Raw genomic sequence first — 21514 nt, forward strand, 5'->3', positions numbered from 1 at the left:
CTGCCTTCTCTCTCTGTCTAGATTTCTTGCCTCTCTTATGCTGCACTCCGCCACCACCTCCTCCCTTTGAGTGAAAGAGCCTTGTAGGCCCAGAGCAGGGCTCATCTTATGGGCATCTGGGCCCTGGGTAGCCACTGCCTGGTAGGCTGATGATATCATATGGGTCAGGTCTTGTGCACTAGAACAGCCTAACTTCTAACCCTGGTCTTAGACTGACCCCCAAATCCATCCTCACAGTGTCAAAACCCAACTCCAGACCCAGGTCTCAGATTCTCCCCAAATGTAACCACACACCCTCAACTCTGCCCATGGACTGACCCCTAAATCTGTCCTCTGCTTGACTCCCTATCCTGCTCACAGACTCATCCCTAGCTCTGTGAACTGAAGCCAAGCTTGACTCTCAAACATGACCAAGACACTATGGCCATGAAGTGACCCTAACTCTTGATAATTTAGTGACTACTAGAACATTCTGGAACCCCATGATTCTATTTTTGGACATATACCAAGGGAAATTTAAGTTCTTGTGTTTTGTATTTTGGAACACATGTACAGCGATGTTCACAGTGACAGTCTCTGTAATAGAAAATAATTGAAAAGTACTTGTATTAGCATCCATCACTGTATAAGAAATTACCACAAACTTAGTGTCTTAACACACATTTATTATATCATATTTACTGTGGGTCAAGAGTCCAGGCTGGGTCCTCTGCTTCAGAATTTCTCCTAAGGCTGCCATCAAACTGTTGGCTAGAGCTGTGGTTTCATCTGAAGTCCTGACTGGGGAAGAAATCACTTCCAAGTTCATGTGGTTGTTGATAGAGTTCAGTTTTTTTTGTAGGCTGTTGGACTGAGGGTTTCAGTTTCTTACTGGTTGTTAGCTGGTGCTGCCCTCATCTCCTTCCCATGTGGTCCTGTCCAGTAAGTATATTAGCTTACTTCACCAAAGCCAGCGAAGGAGAGAGTTAATGGAGTCTGCTAGCAAGATCACAGTTACAATCTTATCTAATGTAATCAGAGAAGTGACATCCATCACATTTGTTGTATCCTATTTATTAGAAGTAAGTCATGAGGTCCAGCCCACATTCAAGGGATGTGGTACATGTGGGTGTGAATACTAGGAGACAGGGATCCTTGGGATCCATTTTGGAAGCTGTATACCACAAAGAGGAAAAAGTAATAAAAGAGTAAAAGCTAGGAGGGTGGTTACCTCTGAGAGGAAGCGGAGGGCAGAGATGCAAGAAGCATGCAAGTTATTTGTAATGTTTTAGTCCTTGGACAGGTGGTGGGTTTACAGGTGTTCATAGTGGGCTCTTTATGGACAAGCAAGAGAGAATGTCATGAACTAAGGAGTATGTGTAGTCAAATTCTGTTCACCTAAGTTCCTCAAATAATAAATAAAAATAAAAATTGATGACTACTCCTAACCTTGGTCTGAGCTTCTTCTCTGCACTCAGCCTGGTCTCAGGTTAACATTGGCTTTAACCTGACCTTCTACCTTCCCCACATTAACCACCAACCCTCACCTTCCCCAAATTAACCACCAACCCTCACATATATTGACCTCAGCTCTAGCACTGTTATCTTGCTGTAGTCTGCACTGGGTCTCCAGAGTTCTGTTCTCTGGGTCTGTCATCATGGACCACATCTGTAGATTCCTGTGTGTGGAGCTGATAGGAATGGTTTGTAGAGGGGCTTGGGGACCAGGAGGTGGGTTAGGGCATGGTTCTGCCTGACAGAAACACAGTGGTCCCAGAGTACAAGTTTGGTGGCAGGGATCACCCTCTCAAGAAACTGCTGACTCTCTCCATGCTAGAGGCTGAGCCAAGTCCTCCTCTTCCCTGAATTCCAAAGCTGACCCCAGCTATTCCTAGTATCCAGATATGCCTGAATCTAAAATCATATCTGAAACCCTACAAATTAAATCCCCAAAACAATGGAGAATTTTATTGAATGTTTCTTGGGAATAAATATGAAAGTGAATTATATCACACATTATAATCCTATAACTCTTCTTTAAATATCTCTCTTGTTCCCCAAGCTTCCAAACTCCAATAGCCATTGCCATATTTCTCCCCCTCTGATCCTTACCCTACTCTTCCCTTTCTGACCCACACTAAATCTGCTTTCTTCTGGTTCATTCATTCATTAATTCTTCAAATGTGCATTAGTGCCAACGATGTACTAAATTCCAGAAACACAAAGATGAGCATAAAACATGATTTGCCTCCCCAAGCGTTTACAAGCCTAGAAGAGAGGAGAAGGCATGCAAAGTGGCACTTAAAATTTTTTGTAACTTAATGTTTTGCATAGAAAAACACACCTAATTAATGCACATAGAAAAGTAAGAAGTCTCTTTGGTGTCCATACACCTCTAATAGGGTTAACCTTTTAGTTTTTGTGCATTCTGCCAAAACGTCTTTTTGTGAATACAAGCAAATATGCACCCTTATTGTTACTCTCCTCACCATTTTTTAACCATGAAGGGAACACATACTACCCACTCTGTCCTCTATCTTGATTTCCACTCAATATGATCTTTTATAGATATGTAATGGTCACATGCCAACTTGATTGGGCCACAAGGTGCCTAGATATTTGGTCAAATATTCTGTGAGGGTGTTTTCAGATGAGATTAACATTTAAACTTTTTTTTTTTTGAGATTTATTCATGAGAGGCACAGAGAGAAAGAGGCAGAGACATAGGCAGAGGGAGAAGCGGGCTTTGTGCAGGAAGCCCGATGTGGGACTCGATCCTGGGACTCCAGGATCACGCCCTGGGCCTAAGGCAGATGCTCAACTGCTCAGCCACCCAGGCGTCCCTAACATTTAAATTTAAAGGTAGACTGAATAGGGGATCCCTGGGTGGTGCAGCGGTTTGGCGCCTGCCTTTGGCCCAGGGGGCGATGCCGGAGACCCGGGATCGAGTCCCACATCGGGGTCCCGGTGCATGGAGCCTGCTTCTCCCTCTGCCTGTGTCTCTGTCTCTGTCTCTCTCTCTCTGTGACTATCATAAAAAAAAAAAAGGTAGACTGAATAAAGCAGATTGCACTCCCTAATGTGAGTGGGCCTCATTCAATCAGTTGAAGGCATGAATAAAATAAAGAAGATATCTCTTCCCTGAGTCAGAGAAAATTTCTTCTTCTTGGTGGCCTTTGAACTGGGACATTGACTTTTTTTTTCTGTCTCAGACACTAACTGAAATGTCAATTCTTCCTGTGTCTTGAGCCTGCCAGCCTTTGGATTTGACTCTCCTAGGTTCCAACTTGCTGACTCAATTCTGTAGATCAGCCTCTTTCATCATATTAGCTAATTATGTCTTATAAATCTCTATCTGTATCACCTATATAATGTGCCTCCAGGGATCCACAGCGCAGCGGTTTAGCGCCTGCCTTTGGTGGCGCAGCGGTTTAGCGCCTGCCTTTGGCCCAGGGCGCGATCCTGGAGACCCAGGATTGAATCCCACGTCGGGCTCCCGGTGAATGGAGCCTGCTTCTCCCTCTGCCTGTGTCTCTGCCTCTCTCTCTCTCTCTCTCTCTCTCATAAATAAATAAATTAAAAAAATGTGCCTCCATATCATCTGCCATTAGTTCTGTTTCTCCAGAGAACCTCAACTAATAAAAGATTTTTCCATATCAAAACATTGAAATTTCCTGTTTTTAAAGCCATGTATTTTGTATTGTCTGTACAGAATTTAATTAATCAGTCCTCTCTTTGGATATTTAAGCTGTTTCTAACCTTATTTTCTTAATAACAATAATGTAACAATTAATAACCTCATGCATTCATAGTTTAGTATCCTGTGCAAGTATATCTGCATGATCAGTGCCAGAACTGGGGTTGTTAGGACAAAGAATATGTGCATTTGTGATCTTGATATTGTGAAATTTCCTCCACAAGGGCTCAAGGTTCAGAGCAGAGGCTGAAGACTGGCGGCCCATTGCCTTGCCTTGGTTTTGCACAGTATCATGTTTTTACAAAACTAACTGCTGATTTTTGTATTGATGAGAATGTGGAGCAACTGGAACTCTCATACTCTGCTGATGGAGTATGAGTACAACCATTTCAGAGAACAGTTTGTCAGGTTTTTAAAAAAGTTTTTATTTATTTATTCATGAGAGACACAGAGAGGCAGACATAGGCAGAGAGAGAAGCAGGCTCCATGCAGGGAGCCCAACACAGGACTTGATCCTGGGTCTGCAGGGTCATGCCCTGGGCCAAAGACAGGCACCAAACTGCTGAACCACCCAGGCATCCCTGTCAGTTTCATATAAAATGAAATATATGCCTATGCTGTTGTATCAGTTAGGGTTTTATTGGAGAAGCAAAAAGAATTTGTTACAGGAATTTGACTTTGGGTAACTGTTAAATGGTCTCTGTAAGACTATGGTTTTACAACTGATCCTGGAGTTTAAAGCCCACAGGTCAGGCCACTGGGAAGGAAAGAGGGATATAAAGTAGGCGAGAGAAAGGACAAACTGGAATCCATTAGCATAAGCTGGAACCTTTAATCACAAACTAGAACTCGTGTTAGTTCCTACTTGATGATGTGGGTGTCCAGCAGTAGAGGCTGGTGCCCTCTGTTATCTGGCCCAAGAGTCCAAGAAGTTGAAGGAGGATCCAGGGAAAGGGGGAGTAGTTGCAGGCCTGACTGTTATCCCATGTCAATGAAGCGAGCCAGCAGATCAGCAACAAAGTTTATGGGCTACAAAGCTCCTGCCCACATTTTGCAAGTGTACCAATACAGCCACTGCTTTCCTTCCACTCTCCAAATCTCGTGCAAAAATGTCTGTTGTGGCCCACCGTAATCGGAAGGGAATTCTGGAAAATGCAGTTCACCACAGCTAAGGTGATAGATTAAAAAGCTGCCACAGCTATGTTCCAGTAATTTCATTCCTCAATATATACTCAAGAGAAATGCATACATATGTTTACCAAGACAGGTACTAGAATATACAATACAGTTTATACTATTTGGGGGCAGGGGTTCTTTTGCTCAATATTGTCTGTGAGAATCATCCACGTTGTTGCATGCATTCGGTGGAGGTTGTTCTTTGTCATTGCTATAGGAGAGGCCATTGTATGAATACAGTATGGTTTCTTTATTCATTCTGTTGTTGATGGACACTTGGGTTGTCTTCAATTTGGGGTTATTACCAATAGTGCTGCCATGAATATTTGTATTTGTGTCTTTTGGTATATAACCAAACCAGTGGAATTGTCTGTTCAAAGGGTTGGCATTTTCAGCTTTATTAGATACTGCCCAGAAGTTTTCTAACAAGGTTATGGTTGTTTAATTCTTATTAAAAAGAATAGAGTCGGGATGCCTGGGTGGCTCAGTGGTTGGGCGCCTGCCTTCGGCTCAGGTCATGATCCCGGGATCTGGGATTGAGTCCCACATTGGGCTCCCTTCGAGGAGCCTGCTTCTCCCTCTGCCTGTGTCTCTGCCTCTCTCAGTCTGTGTCTCTCAAGAATAAATGAATAAATAATTTTTTTTAAAAGGATAGAGTCCATAATACCACATCTTTGGAACTGGAATGTATTTAATCTGTTCTGCTAAATTGGAGTGGTTCTTTTTTTTAAATTTTTTATTTATTTATGATAGAGAGAGAGAGAGAGAGAGAGAAAGGCAGAGACATAGGCAGAGGGAGAAGCAGGCTCCATGCACCGGGAGCCCGATGTGGGATTTGATCCTCAGTCTCCAGGATCACACCCTGGGCCAAAGGCAGGCTCTAAACCGTTGCGCCACCCAGGGATCCCAATTGGAGTTGTTCATTAACTCCTCCCCATATAGCCCCCAATTTCCAGGGAGCCTGTGGCTTCCCTCAAAGCTCTGTTAAGGCCCTCTGCACAGGAAGTCCCAGGGCCTGGGCATCAATCTGATATTAGCATCCCTCCTCTTGGTGCAGACCCATTGAGCTGCAATGGGGCAGCCATGTACCTTCTAATCTAGCTTCCTCCCAGCACAAAGAATCACATTTTCTCCTGGAAGCTCTCCAGAACCATCTACACTTACTGTGGCCTTGGGACCTTCCCTGAGAGCCTGTAGTATCCCCAGGCATGGATAGCTCTGTATTAGAGGTCCTTCCAATTGGCTAGTCGGCGAGACTGCCCAACACCCAGGAGTGTGAAACGTGTTTGGCAGGGACAAGAAACCACAACTCTTTGTGTGGTATACCTCCCATCCTGAGCTGTGAGTGTCTCTAACTCCAGAGTAATTTGTTTATCCTACCCACTTAGTAAATATTTGTTTAAAGGAGTTGACAGAAAAAAAATAATAAAGGAGTTGACAGTAGGAAATGGCCCCAGGCAGTGCCCAGTAAGCAGCTAGTCTCTGTATTTTGAGGAGGGCTGTAGACATTAAAAAGGCAGGCCTTAACTTGGTCTTGAAGGGAGGGTGAGTTTGGCTATGAGAGGTGAGTGGGGAGGGCATTCTATGTAGAAAGGTAGCATCAGGAGGGTATCAGGAAATCAAATGTCTGCACAGACCCAGAAGGTAAAATCAATGTGAGAAAACAGGGATTAGTGGGGCAACAGCAAGTTGATGTGCCAGACTCTGGTGCCAGGCTAGAATGTGAGTCCATGTTGTTAGATCTTCTGATATTTCAAAAGGTGAATAAGAAGACAAAGAGGATGAAGAGGAAAAAGAGAAAGAGGGAAAGGAGAAAGAAAAAAAGAAGAGGAAGAATTAGAATTTTAAAAAGTCCCGTATAAAAAACAAAATATGTCTGTAGCCCACTTCGAGCCCACTGTCTGCCAACTTTAGACGTTGAAGAATAGTATAGACATGGGAATGCAATTTTTCTTTTGAGGGGGAGCATAGTGGGGCACATAGAACGATGGGGTTGGCAAGTTAGAAAGTATGTGGCAGGAGTCAGAATGTGAAATCTCCTAATGCCCACGCTGGAGGGCAGTATCTCAAACGCCAGAGTGCGCACGAATCACCCAAAATGCTTCCAAAAAGTTTGTGAAGCTCTGCTGGAGACAATTCCAGAGCACGGAGGTTATGGAGCAGGGGAAGATGCGATGGAAACAATAGCTCAGGAAAATTAATTCGCCCACCGTGCGGAGACCAGAGACCGTGAGACAGGGGAGGGACCACAGGGATACAGCGGAAGATAGGAGCCTTGGCCGGTCCTCAAAGGCAGCGGCCGAGGTCCTTCTGAAAGGAAGCCGACCCTCGGAGCCATTACCGTCGCTCTCCTAGTTCCACTGTTCGTAAGGAGGGAACCTAGTGCTCCGGACGGCTCCCCGCAGGAAGTTTAGGGACCCTCTCACGGCCAGCGAAATTGGGGGAGGACAGTCGCTCCAGGCGCGCCAGGGGGGCGGCGGCTGGAACACCTAAAGAGCCTAGGGCCACGCCTCTCGCCCTGGGGCTCCGTGCAGTTGCCCACACCCCACCCCACCCGCGCGAAACTAGGCGCCTCCCGCTGCCATGGCGACCGCCTCCATGGAGACCAGGAGCAGAGGCTGCGGTCCCCGGAGGCTCAGCCCGCGTGCTTTCTTTGTTCTGATGCTTATTCGGGCCGGCCGGGCGAGTCCGTGCGAGAGCGCTTCCTCCTCCTCCGAGAAGGGGGCTGGTGGGTAGATGGGGAGGAGGGTCGCAGAGTGGGAAGGATGGCGGGTTCCTCAGCTCCGGAACAGGACCCAGAGATTCCCATATCGACTGCCGAGGCGGGCTCGGAAGCCTAGTGAGAAAGGCGAGTCCCGCCTCACGGCCGCTCGAGGACACCGAGGCCAGGGGAATCCCATTCCGAGTTAGGGCCCGGGCAGGAGGTGCAAGCTCCGCAGTCGAAGTTGGGACGCAGGCGGGGACTCTTGGAGACGCGCCCCCTTCCCTTCGCCGCTTCTGGCCCACGCCAGCCCCAGGCTGCGTCGCGCGGCCTCGCTGCCTTCATCGCGAGAACTCGCCGGGTCGTGGGTAGGCGTGGGCTAGCCCCGCGCAGCCGCGGGCCCCTTGCACGTGACACGGTGGCGCAACGCCTGTTGGCGGTTCTCTGGCGCCCGCTCATTGGTCGGAAGCGCTCTCGCCCCACCCCCTCGCCCGGCCAATGGGCGGAGGCAGGGGGCGTACCCATGAGGCGGGCGGCGGCGGCGGCGGCGCGGGCGCGGGGCTCGCTCCTCGTGCTCGGCGTTGAGCCCCCGCTGCCGCCGCGACCGCCACGGCCGCCGCTGTGGTGGACCCTTCCCGCCCGGCCCTAGGGTGCGCCCTGCACGGTGAGACTGCTCCTCCTCCCGCCACCTCCCAGTTCCGCTCTGCTCGCCGAGATGCACTCCCGTGCCGGGCAGTCGGTGACTGGGACCCTGCGGGGCTGGGGCGGCGGCTCCGGCGTGGGGCCGCACACGGGAGTGCTCCCTGGCAACGGAGCTGGGGAAATGTCAGGCCCGAAGCCGCGGGTGACCGTTAGGTGGTGGAGCGGGGATGTTTTCCGCGGCGCGCCGTCGGGGGCACGTGTGACAGTGAGGGCGGGGGCGTAATGGGGTCAGCACCGTCAGCATTCCCCCTCCCCCGCTATTGTCACGCCTCGCAGTGTGACCTTGGACAAGTAGCCTCTGAGCCTCTCTTGCCTGGGCACCTACGGGGAGGAGGGAGGAGGGCGGTGATATCGGGGAGTGCAGGCTCCTGAGACTCCTGCGTCAGCAGAGGTGAGGGTGGGAAGGGCACAGGATTATCTCTAAGGGACAAAGCTGCCGCCTAGAAGCCCTGGAGGGGTGTGGTGGAGGGGGAACGTCTAGCTGCATCTGTCCCCCTAGAAAATGAGAAGGGGGCGGTGATGGGCCACCACACCCACGGGGATAGAGGCAGCAGAGGACAGGGTCCTAGACCTGGGCTCCTGATGCCTTTGGGGGCTTGGCCAGCACCTTCCTGTCATCTCAGCTGGAGGGGTTTTATTTAGGTTCTGGACCTGAAGCCCTGCTGGACTGAGAAGAGAATCTTTGGGTTGCCTTTTCTCTTAAGTCTTGGCATTGGGAAGTGGGGGTAGGGCATTTCTCTCCCAGGGAGCTGAAGAAGGTCAGGGGCAAGTGCCACCACCCTCCCCCCCCCCCCACCAGGCCTGGCCTCTACTTCTTGGGGCCTTCAGGTGACAGGCTCAGGGCAAGCACCGGGTGGGGCAGGCAATCTGGAGTTCGAGAAGGTCTAAGGACCCTCTAGCTGGGGGATGGGGGGTTTTGAGAAGGGAATGCTGGGCAGAGGAGGATTGCACATTTTGTGGATACACAAGGGGATGGGATGGTGGGAGTCTCTTCCCTAATTCACCCCTGCTTGTGAGAAAGAGAACACCATACTTATCCTTGCACTTTTGGCCTGGTGGAGGGAGGAGGAAATGGAGTCCCATCCAGACTGAGTTGATGTATAATTGCCACAACCAAACCTGACATCCAGTTTTGCCTTTTCAGGCCTTGTCCTAGGTATGTGGTCCCCTTACTATGTACCCAGTTCTATATCAGGTTCTGGAGTCAGCAGGTCAGTGTGGTCTCAATGGGAGCTCTGTTTACAAGCTTGAGCTTTTTTAAAAATTTATTTATGATAGTCACACAGAGAGAGAGAGAGAGAGGCAGAGACACAGACACAGGCAGAGGGAGAAGCAGGCTCCATGCACTGGGAGCCCGACATGGGATTCGATCCCGGATCTCCATGACCCGGGTCTCCATGATCGCACCCTGGGCCAAAAGCAGGCGCCAAACCGCTTTGCCACCCAGGGATCCCACAAGCTTGAGCTTTAATGAGAGGCTGGACCAGGATTTAGCCGAGGGTTAGGGTGGGGCAGAGTGGGGCCAGGGAGGGGGTGGGGGGTAGGGTGGAAGGTTGTGGAGTATCCTGGCTCAAAGTCCTTGAACAGGTTGAGAATGGAGATGCAGGAACAAATGAAAAATGAGACCCCAGGAGTTTGGGGCCATGCTCCCAGCCATAAACCAGAGGACAAGCTGGGGCTCGCCCTGTGGTGCCTGGGATCTAGGAGCTGCTTCCAGGGCAGGGAGGTGTGGTATAGATGTGCAGCTGTGGAATGGAGGGTATGTTTTGGAGCTCCACTTTGCTGAGGACAGACTGTCCTGGTCCTCCCTCCTGTCTGGAACCTTGGGTCCCAGTGTGGAGCAGCCTGGAGTAGCAGCTAGCACCCTGTGGGGCTGGAGTCTAGGGGGCTGAGAACTCTGGATATCTGTGTAACTGTCTCTTTGTCCATTTGTTTGCTCACTTGCCATGTTCCTGGGTCTTCTCCTGCCAGAAGTTCCACCAGGCCTGGCTGAGCCCTGACCTGGGTAGGGTAACCTTGAAGCAGACTTTCTCTCTAAAGCTGAGAGGGAATTCAGCTCTGTCTCCCAGAGAGAAGCTTCCTTCAATTTCCCTGAGAATAACAGAGCCAGAGAAACCCCCCAAGGCCCTTCCTTGTTCCAGCTTCCGAATGGGCCAGCCCTCCCCATCCTGTGACTGTCCGTGGTATCACTGATGACCTGTTCACAGCCCAGCTAAGCTGGGGTGGGGGCTGTCCTTGGTGTCCTTTTGTTTTTGTTGTTGAGGAGGGGGCATTTCTCAGGATATACACTCCTCACATCTTCCTCTGGTTGAAGGGGACAGCGGACTCTCAGCAGTCTGCTCTCTGGTTATCCCTGGGGGACCTGGCTAGCCTGGGAGTGGGGGAGGAGGGAAGTGGGAGAAGGGAAGGGGGAGGGGGCCTCTCAACCCTTGAGCTGTTTTCTGAGAAGGCTGAAGTCCCTGGGGCCCCCCCTGAGGGCCATTCCTGACTGTTCCAGGATTAGACTGAAGAGCCTCTCCACTGGTGCTGCCCTGAAATTGCTGTTGCTTCAGAAACCAGGCCTTTGGGATTTGCTTTTGCAAAGATGAGGGCAGAGCGGGGAGTGCCAGCAGAGCTTCAGGTATCGCCTGCACCAAACCCTCAGAGGAAGAGATCACTGCTTATTCCTGTGTTATAGACGAGGAAACTGAGGCACAGAGACTCCGAGTTAACTTTCCAAGCTGCCTAAATGTGAACCAGGACTGCTGGGCTCTGGAGCCCACGCTTGTGACCATGTCCCTCCTGTCTCTGTGACTGCAGCTTGGGCCACATTCAGGACGTGGCTGGCACAGGAGGAGGCCTGGGGTTGTGAGGGGACCCAGCAGTTCCTATGGATACAGCTGCAGCAAAGGGAGATGGATCCCCTCTCCTCCCACTTCTGATGAGGAATTGTGTTTGAATGAGAATCTGGCTCCCAGGGGACCTCGACTGACAGGGCTTTCTGCTGAGAAAGGAGGCTTGCTTCTTTCAGCCTCCTCTGGGCCCTTTAAGTCACTTGCCTTCCATCTCTGTTCTCACTGCCCAAGGGTTACAGGCAGGCCTGATTGAGCTCTGGGCAGTGCAGGAGATGCTGGTCTTGCCCTCAGGGGGCATTCCATTTCAAGGGAAGTAACTGATTGTGGCAAGGCCAGAATAATGCCCAGTGGGAAGCCATGTTCTGTGAGATGGGGGGAGGGGAGGACCCTCTGGAGTAAGAGTTGGCTAAGAGAGTGGGGTGGGGTGTTCCTCTTTCTGAGAGCTTCCGGTATAGAGATACTGGCCTTGACATGTCACATCTACCTAGAGGGCCCAACCAAGGCCCATGCTTGGGTTCCCCTTAGTTTGGTTATTCATTCATTTAACAAATATAACTGGACCCAGCTGCTCCCTGCCCCATGCTAGGCTGGGTAGTGTGTACACAGGGTTTGGCACAAACATAGTCATTGCTCTGGCAATGTGGGGAACATAAAATGATCCCAGAAGCTGGGAAAGGGGGTCCTTTTATTTATTTAATTATTTTTTTAAAAAAAAGATTTATTTATTTACTTATTCAGAGAGAGAGAGAGAGAGAGAGAGAGAGAGAGGCAGAGACACAGGCAGAGGGAGAAGCAGGCTCCATGCAGGAAGCCTGATGTGGGACTCGATCCCAGGTCTCCAGGATCACACCCTGGGCTGCAGGCAGTGCTAAACCTATTTAATTAATTAATTTATTTAATTTATTTTTTAAAGGGGGTCCTTTTAAAGATTTTTAGGCCTATCTTGGGATGGGAGGCGGTGAGGTAGAGTTTTGCTACCCTAAAAAAGCCCTTGGGCTGAGAATGAGCTTAGGTATTGGTTGGGGACAAGGGTTGTTCCAGGCCAGAGGGAGAGCCTGGATGAAGACAGGCAGGCAGTAGGCAGTGAGTTAATAGGGAAGACAGGGAGGGGGCTCTGCATGTAGTGGGTCAGAATATTTGTGGAAGGAGTCTCCAGGAGCCTTTGCTTACCAGCCACTGGTTAAGAGTTTCATCTGGGTCTCTGGGAAGTGTCTTGGGAGATGGAGGGACCTTGTAGACATGGAGCTGTCATTCCTGTGTGGCAAGAGCAGCCTCTGCGCAAGGTAGGAAGAGGGCCTGGTATGCTTTTGGCCATTTTTCCCATGTTTTGAATCCACAGCTTCAAGGGATGACTAGAGTGGGTGGGGTTGGGGAGGCTTCACTTTAAGGGCCAGTCTGTCTGGGGACAAGCTGAGCATTCCAGGGCTAAGGGGCTGCCCTTCTGGGACTGACCCCAGAGTGGCCCTGGCCAGAGATAAGTGGGGGCATAGTTCCGTTCCCTATACCCTGGGCCTGGGAGCTAACTTCCAGTGGTGGCGGTGGTGCGGTACTGGCCTGAGACCTGAGACCAAAGTCTTGCCTTTCCCTGTAGCTCCTTAGGCCTTCTGCCTGAGGGTTCTTGGTTCCTGTCTGTTCCTGTCCATCCTGCCCATGAGGTGCTTGGGGCTGGGTGGGCTTCTCTTGCACTGGAAAGTGAAAGGGGAGTTGAGGCCTGCTCCCAGGGCAGCTTGGTACCTAAGGGACCTTGAGGTTGTGTCCTCTACAGCCCAGCCCCCAACTAGGAGGGCACCCTGTGGTTTCTCTTTGCTCCTTGGATTAGCCAAGGTCTTTCATGGTTTACTCATCTCTAAATACTTCAGCCCATTTCTCTGAAAAATAAGGACATATGTCTCTATACGATACAATTCCATTATCTTACCTAACAAAATTAGCTTTTATTTCTTAATGTCACCATGCAAGATCCAGTCCTATTCATGTTTTCCAATTATCTCCAAAATGTCCTTTTTAAATAGGTAGTTACAAACCCCTTACCCCATTTATTTTTCTCCTTGTAGCTGATGTAGTGGAAAAAACCAGGTCAGTTGTCCCATTGAGCACCCTGCCTTCTTGGTCTCTTTGTGTGTTAATTTAGAGCAGTGGTTGGCAAACTTTTTCTGTCAAGGGCCAGACGGTAAATATTTTAGATTTTGCAGGCAGGCCATGTGGTCTCTGTTGCAACTACTCAAAGGAGCTCTGCTTTAGTGCAAAAGCAGTTTTAGACACCATTTAAACAAAGGAGTGCAGTTTTGTCCCTTTTTTTTTTTTAAGATTTTATTTCTTTATTCATGAGACACACACACACACAGAGGCAGAGACACAGAGGAGAAGTAGGCCCGATGCAGGACTCGATGGACTCGATCCTGGGACCTGATCACGGGACCTGATCCTGGGACCCCAGGACCTTGCCCTGGGCTGGAGGCAGGAATCAAACTGCTGAGCCACCCAGGGATCCCCTTGTCCAATACCACTGTAGAAAACAGGCGTCCGTCTCAGGCTCTGGCTGGCCCATCCCCTATCTAGAACAACTACCACTCCCTTAATTTTCTTGTAGTTTGGGGGGAAAAAACCCAAATGATGGGTCAGTTGTCCCATAGAACATTCTGCCTTCTGGATTTGTTTCTTTTCTTCCCCAGGGAGTCATCTCATGTATTCTACTCACCTCAGCCTTTTGAGTCAGCAGGAAGTTGGAACTAGGGGCTTCCTTAGATCCAGATTAGACATTTCAGGCAGGACCTCCTTGTCAGTGATACTGTGACTTCATGCTGCCTCACCTCAGCCTCTATGGTCAGGCTGTCTCAATGTGAGTGACAGGAGACTGACGGGTGTGTGTGGCTGACACCACATCCCTCCACTGCAAACCTGGGTCAGTGCCCTGAAGAAGCTCAGACCATGTGTCAGTGGTACTTGGGTATCTGTGAGCACCTACTTTTGTCAGCCTTTGTTCTCCTGGTTGAGGATCCCCGGACTGCCCCCCACCTCCAGCATTTGTTTCTTCGGTGGCTGCAGCATTTAGCATTTGGTCATTCCTTTGTTATTTAATAGCAAGAATTCTCCTGAAAAGAAGAGGTTTCCTTTAGCCACCTGGATGATTTGGTTACATGAAAGGCTAAGGGGCAGGCCAAATTATTTATCTTTATTGCCAATTTTCTTTAAAAAAAAAAAAAAAAGACTATTTATTTGAGAGAGAGAGAGAGAACTCCTGCTTGGTGGGGAGGAGGGCAGAGGGGCAGAGAGAGAGACAAGCAGACTCTGCGGAGTCTGGAGCTCAACACAAGGCTCAATCCCATGACCCTGAGGTCATGACTGGAGCCGGAGCCATAATCAAAAGTTGGATGCTTAACCAGCTGCGCCACCCAGGCACGCATCTTTATTGCCAATCCTCAGAGTAAAGAGTTAGGGCATTGCTGCTGTCGTGGTGACAAATGAGGGATGGAGTTTATTTAGCTTTGTCTCTTTTTTTGTTATCTCTGTGAATGCTGCAGTTTTATGTATTCCATCTGTTTTCAGCATTTGCGCTCATTATTCTTCTTGAAGCTTAGATGGTCCCAGCTTGGCCCATTAATGGCCAGGCTGCTCACACAGGCTTCCTGGGGGTGCCTCCTGCTGCCCCTGCCCTGAGGCTGCCCTTGGGGCATTGAGCCAGGAGACTAGTTCAGAGACTCAGGCCAGAGGCTGAATGGTGGGTTGCCATCGGGCAGCCCCTTCACCCAGCTCTGTTCTGTTTATGGCTCTGACCTGCTATCAGGAGGGAAGCTCCAAGGGCCCATCTTCTGTGGGCCCTGTTTCTTGCTTTCTTTCATGCATATTGTTGACTCCAACCTGGACCAGCTGCACTGGGTGTTTCACCTGAATAACGGGGCATCTGGCTGTAGGAGGGTGGAGCCCTTGGGGTCACTGGCATGAGAAGTAGCCTCTGAAAAGTGCCAGTGAGGTCCCCTTCCTTTCCAGGCAGCCTTTCCTGCCAGCCTCAGGTGGGTTGGGTACAAGAGTCCTGTACCAACTCTGGCACCCAGAAGCAGCAGCTCAGCACATGCTGGCAAGGCTCTGGGGCAACAGGGCATCAGGCAGGAGTGAGGGCTCTTGGGGAACATGCAGAGTGGGGAGCAGAAGCGCCCCCAGGCTAGAAGGTACAAGCACCCTTTGGCTGGTGAGAATAGCAGGGGGTTGAGTTTTAGTGTCTTCCCTAGAGGGAGATCTCTGCTTTCCCCCAGCCATGGGCCCCGTGGGTGGCTCTGACCCCTGCCCTCTCCACTCCCCACCCTGTAGGCTCCCACTGGTGTCCCTGGAGCATGGGAGGCTGCTGCGCTTGAGTGGCTGAGTCTGGCAGGAGCTGCGTGTCTTACCCTGTGGCAGGGAAGGCATCCATGGCTGCAGCCAACAAGGGTAAGTGCCTTCCTGGCTTGGCAGGGTGTGCATGAGTCTTCCAGTGGGCTCTGGCGGGAGGGGTATTGTTGCATGCGGGGCCTGCATTGGCTGTGTGTGTGTGATATACATTACATCAGTGTAATTATACCACTGTTTGTGCTGGATCCCGGCACTGACCCAAGCCCTAGCAGGGAACCTGAAGACTCATGCTGGCTCCTTGGTGTGCTGGTTTGTGGAGGTATGTGCCCCTATGTCCCCAAGTTCCAGCTTTCCTATTCCATTGCAGTGGCTAGGGGGCAATAGTCTTGGGGTGACGAGGTAGGTAGGGCCACAGGAAGCTACAGAAGGGAATTTGGGCTTCATTTAGCATCCAAAAAGGCTCAGAGAGGGTTTTGGGCGAGGGAGGCTAGGTAAAATTTGAGGGTCAGTTCCCGGGGGCTCAGCAGGGCACCTAGCCTTCATCCCTAGGCTTCCACCAAGTATCTGAGAATTCAGGCCAAGCCTGGCCCAGCCCCTCCCACCACAAGGACTCTGGGCAAAGCTCTTGGGAGGCCTAAGGGCCGTGGCTGTGGGCCAGAGTATTGGGGTCCTGTTCATGGCAAGATGCACCTCCCCCAGCCCAGGCCCTCAGCCCAGTTCTAACTGTTCTGCCTATCTCAACTCCCTGCCTCCTGGCTTTGGAGAACTGGACCCAGGTAGGGACAGCTGATGGCCTTGTGTGTGTGTTAAATAGAGAAGGGAAGGGTGTCTTTGGGAGGAGTCTGAGAGGCTGCCCTGGTACTTCCATCTTTCTTGCTGATGATCAGTGATGAAGTTTAGCGATAGTTGCAGCCTCTTCTGGGTGGGCTCGGTGTGGTTTCTGGCCTCCCTTTGTTTCTCTCACCCTCAGAAGGGTCCCACAGAGCCTATTCCAGTCCCCACTCCCTTCCTCTCTCAGTTTGCAGTCGTCAGGAGGGGCAGGCAGGGGCCTTGGCACTCATAGACCTGTAAGAGATCTCAGCAATGGGGAGCTCGCCACTGTGAAGGAGAGCACTGGGCAGGGTACCCAAGGCCCAGGGCTGAGTCTGCACAACTTGGGGCTTGCTGAGAGTCTGGAGGATTATCTCCTCTTATTATCTCTGTCATCTGCCTCATCTCTAAGTAAGGGGTCATACTAGCCAATCCCTGACACGCCCATTCCCAAGGTGCTTATATTTTGTGGGAGGACTGGGCAGGTAAGGGGCCTTAAGCCTCATGACCCCTAGTATCCAGTAGGATATGGCCTAGCCCTGAAAGGAGCCCAGCTAGTGGGTGCTAAGTGATGTCAAGGGCAATTGCTAGGGGTGTGTGTGGGGGTGTGTGTGGGGGTGTGTGTGACAAGGGCAAGGGGGAGTAGAGGAAGCCCGCAGCCCCTGGAGCCCTTTCTCATTCTCTTCTTAGGCAATAAGCCCAGAGTCCGGAGTATCCGCTTTGCAGCAGGCCATGATGCAGAAGGCTCCCAGAGCCATGTCCACTTTGATGAGAAGCTGCATGACTCTGTGGTCATGGTCACCCAGGAGAGTGACAGCAGCTTTCTGGTCAAGGTACGTGCACACCTCCCCCTACCATCTGCCTGACTCCCTCTGCCCCCTGCCTGGCCCTGCCTGGCTTCCTGGGCCTGTCTGTTCCATTTCTTCTAAGCTGGCTACATAGGCACATCTGTGTCCCTACCTCGGCCTTGGTTTCACTGTTTGTAAATGGGAGGTGGTGAGATTACAATGAAATGAGTACCTTTAGAATGTTACTCAAACAAGTGGTACGGAGCTGTTGTTATCATTGTCATCCCAACAATGACATCCACTCCCCACCCTGTAGATGGTGGTGTCAAGGCAATGGAAGGTGGTGTCAAGGCTTGGGATACCGCACATCAGGTCCAGGCCTGCTATTCTGGAGCTGTGAATTTGGACAGGTCACCTCAGTTTCCTCTTCTCTGAAATGAAGACCGTTTCCATCCCAGAGAGTTGGTGTGAGAATGAGATGAAAGAATGTATGTGTGTCACACAGGTGTGAGGCCAATTCTGGTGATAACAAGGCGTGACTTTACTTACTCTTCTTTGCCAAACCTCTGGCTGCTTAAGGGTTTCTGTGGTATTAATGCTTACTGATCACCCCTATGTTTTCTCCTGGGTGGAGGACCCACTTCTCCCAGTGGTCACACCTCACGCACACCCCAGCATGGCTTCTCCAACTTCTGGGGCACTGTCACATCCCACATCCACTTGGGAGGGGCAGGAGGAAGTGTCTGGAGGGGACAGATTGGTGGAGAAACAGGGAATGAGCCCCTCATGAGGTTGAACAATAAGCCAGGGCTCTGGAGTTGAACAGGAATGCCCTAGCAAGGGGAAGGCATCTGGTCCATGGAGACCTCCCTGAGACGGGGTCCAGATTCATCATTTCTGCCCAACTGTAAAATCCTTGCTCTTTTCCTACAGCTGACAGCTTCCTCAAGGGAATTAACAGAATGAATCAAAACTTTAAAGAATAGCTCCCTCTCCCCTTCTTTCCCCATTGCAAAACCCATTGACATCTATTGGGGAAAACTTGGAAGCTGGAGAAAACTATAAAAAAATTTAAAAGCACACACCATCATACTATCCAGACACAACCATAGTTAATATTTTGGTTTGTGTCATTTCAGCTATTTTTTTTTTTTTTTTTTTTTTTTGCTTCATTTCCAAAAACAGCTGGTATCACAGCAGACACACTATTTTTTGTTTCCTTATGTTGTGAACCATCTCCTGTCTATGTCAGTAAATAATTTTCCATGAGATTTTCCAGTTGCCTGGTATTCCATTAAATGTATCATCATTGATTTAGCCGGTTGCCTATTCCTGGTACTAACGACTGTTTCTATTTTTTACTGTTACAAATGGCGCAGTGGTGAGTGTTTTTTGCACATCTCTTAGGATTCTGCAACTGGTGCAGCTGGACCACAGGGTCACCATTGGTGAGATAGCCAGAAAGCCCTCTTGAGAGGTGGGTCCTCCACCTGCAGCATGAGAGAGCCACATGGACTGACCTTTAGCATACACTGATGTCTGCCTGTCCCATTGAAAAGCTAAACGCTTTATGCAGCCAGTCCTAACAAGCCCCTTGCAACTGTGAGCAAGCCAGTGTGTGTGTACATGAGTTGTAGGTACAGTGTGCACCTCTGTGCCTCCTGGACTGCACTCTGGTTAGCCTGCCCGCTCAGCAGCCACCTCAGCTTGTGTCCCTTCACATGGCTGGACTTACCCAGGTTGGCATCTCTCCCAGGGGGCATTGGTTGCCAGTCACTGTGTATGAACAATAGAAAGGGCTTGGGCCATGAGCTGGGGCTTTGGGCACACTGAGCCTTTGAGTGGGCAGGCAGGCATCCACATTCAGGTGCCAGCAGGGTTCAGTAGCTGGTGCCCAGGGGCCAGCTCTAGACTGACAAGCTGATCTAGTGTCTTCTGTCTCCTCTGCCATCCCGTGTAATCTGTGTTGCCCCTGTCTCCACATGAGTGACTAGAGGACCAGTGTCCCTGACCCCAGGCTATTGGCTCTGGGCAGGTGTTGGCAGTGGTGGAGGGAGGTGAATGATCTGTATTGTGGGACTTTGAGCTTCCCCTTGTGGGCAATGGCAGGTGCCTTGCTATGTGCCACATGTGGCAGGAGTGGCCCAGACGTCTAGGGAGAGCTTTACCCTGGCCACACCGTGCGGATTTCAGCCACTCACTGGCTTCCATCTATAAAATGGGCCACCATTTGCTCTGGGGCCTGTGAAACATGCTGAGCAGCAAGCTGAGGGAATGAGGTCCTCAGGCAAAGGGCCTGGAGCCATTGGGCTTGGGGCGTGTACAGGCTAGAGTGCTGGAGGGAGTTAGGCCCCCTCTGGGATCCCTAAAGCAATGGGTGCAGGGGCCCACAGGATCCTAAGAGGCAGGACCTGGGTGGGCCCTGGGGAGGCTGAGAATGAAGGTGCTCCTCCTTTCCCCCTACCTTTCTGCTATAGGTTGGCTTCCTGAAGATCCTGCACAGGTATGAGATTACCTTCACTCTGCCCCCAGTGCACAGGCTGAGCAAGGACATCCGAGAAGCACCAGTCCCCAGCCTACACCTCAAGCTCCTCAGCATCATGCCTGTCCCAGAAGGTGTGTCCCTTGCTCAGGTGCTGGAGGCCTGTTCTCTTCCAGCAGGAAGTAAGCGGGAGTGAGAGCATGGGTGCTATCCCCCCTTCTAGGGTGGATGGGCAGTTCAGCAACTGGGGAACATGAGGCCTCCTTATGGGCTTGCAGTGTGGCATTTCAGGAGGTCCCATACCTCAGGCCTTGGGGTTATACTATTGGCCCATGCCTGTGTGTCACCTTATAGTTCCCTCAGTGGGGTCATGGAGCCAGTGAATTGGCTCTGGGCTTCCAGCTCTCCCTCCTGCCTGCCCCTTAAGAAAAATCTGCCAGAGCCCCAGGAATCCTGGGCAGCTACCTCCTAGCACCCGCCAGGCACAGGCTTCAGACTTGGGGCTGCTACTCCCTACCCTGCCAACTCTTCAAGTCCTCTCCTGCCCCTGCAGAGGTTAGGGTATCAGTTTCACAGTACGCTGACACCCCAGCTTCAGTTTCATGTCCCCCCTACTTCCTCTTCATGATCTTTCCCTTAAGTGCATTGAGCTCCCTCCCTCTGGCCTTTACCTCTTGCCACCAGATATGCTCAGGGCTTGCCCTGCCCCTCTTTCCCCACCACCCCCTCTCCTTGCTTTCCTTTTTGGGGAGTCAGTGGGTCTTCCTCCTGGAAACTTGAGTTTGACCCTTGGAGCCCTAATGGGGTTGTCCACAGTCTGGAGTCACGTAGAGCTCAGTGAAGAGTGGGAAGTTTCCAAGGCCTATTTGCCCAGCCCTGGGCGGATAGGTCCTAGGCCATCCTTACTCCTTTGGAGGAGGTGGCCAGTCTTGGTGGCATGCTGAGGCCAGTGAGTGCTGGGAGGGGCAGGGGTGGAGACCATGGAAATGCTGATCACCTGTGCAGGTTACAGTGTCAAGTGTGAGTACTCAGCTCACAAGGAGGGCGTCCTGAAGGAGGAGATGCTGCTAGCCTGTGAAGGTGGCGCTGGCACCTGTGTGCGAGTGACAGTGCAGGCCCGCGTCATGGGTGAGTGTGTGAGCCTTGTGTCTGGATAGAGGAGGGAGGTGCCAGCTTGGCTGCAAGGGGTTTCTATCTTCCATGTCTGAAAAAGGGATTCTTACCCTGGCCCCCTGGATACCCGGCTGCCTTTCTCCCCACCCTCCTAGCAGAGCCCAGAGGGAAGGTGGGGGAGGGGCCTCCAAAGAGTGGGTGGGGCCAAGGGGCCAGCCTGGCTTCCTGATTTGTCATCTGCCTTGCAGACCGACACCACGGCACACCCATGCTGCTTGATGGGGTCAAGTGCGTGGGTGCTGAGCTAGAATACGACTCAGAGCACAGCGACTGGCACGGCTTCGACTGAGGCCTGAGGCCCTGCACGCCTCGGGGCCCCACAGCCTTAAACCCCACCTCATCTCCCCGAATGCTGTGTGATGGTGTGGCTTCCTCGCCCCTCCCCGGGGTGGGGGCGGGGGTGGGGTGTCTAGGGGCCTCTCACCTCTGCCTTTATTGTGCCACCTCCCTGCCTCTCCTGCGTCCTCCTCTCCCACTTCCTCCTCTCCGTGTGCCTCAGTCTCCTGCCGGAAGAAATGGGTTGAGCCCCTAAGGAGGCTATCTGAGGAGGGGAGGGGGGCGCCTGGGGTGGGTTCTGCCCACCCCTACCCCAAGCCATAGGGGATCTAGCCAGGGCTTGGGAGAGGAGGGAGCTGGCTCTGTGACGTCGTCACTCCCATTACTGCTGCTGCTGGCTGGCTTTAGCCCTCCCGTGCTCCCTCCCTCTTTCCTACTGCTGTCAGCGCTGAATAGGAGGGAGGCGCAGTCCCCAAGCCCTAGCCCCCAGGTCTGTGTTACTTGGTTTTTAAAGGACTGGTTGGGATAAAACCGTAAAGAAATAAAAGTTTCAGTGGATACCAGGTGCCAGCC

At 51.4% G+C, this 21514-nt stretch overlaps 1 protein-coding gene across 4 annotated transcripts; it reads left to right on the forward strand.

Annotated features, from left to right (window-relative positions):
- The first annotated feature begins 7557 nt into the window (after window positions 1–7557).
- Window positions 7558–21504, forward strand: C24H20orf27 (chromosome 24 C20orf27 homolog). 4 transcript variants are annotated; one of them, XM_025469426.3, is made up of 6 exons: window positions 7558–7580; window positions 15395–15511; window positions 16913–17055; window positions 19488–19674; window positions 20498–20620; window positions 20854–21504. In XM_025469426.3, exons 2-6 carry the CDS (start codon window positions 15493–15495, stop codon window positions 20952–20954), a joined length of 573 nt encoding a protein of 190 aa, XP_025325211.1. In that variant the 5' UTR covers window positions 7558–7580; window positions 15395–15492; the 3' UTR covers window positions 20955–21504. The 4 variants fall into 4 exon arrangements, with proteins under 4 accessions (XP_025325211.1, XP_025325210.1, XP_025325213.1 ...); XM_025469425.3 differs by lacking the exon at window positions 7558–7580 and adding an exon at window positions 8061–8217; XM_025469428.3 differs by lacking the exon at window positions 7558–7580 and adding an exon at window positions 8062–8217 and having other exon boundaries at window positions 19488–19626.
- Window positions 21505–21514: the final 10 nt, after the last annotated feature.

The sequence above is a fragment of the Canis lupus genome, chromosome 24, assembly GCF_003254725.2.
Source record: "Canis lupus dingo isolate Sandy chromosome 24, ASM325472v2, whole genome shotgun sequence".
Taxonomy (NCBI): Eukaryota; Metazoa; Chordata; class Mammalia; order Carnivora; family Canidae; genus Canis; species Canis lupus.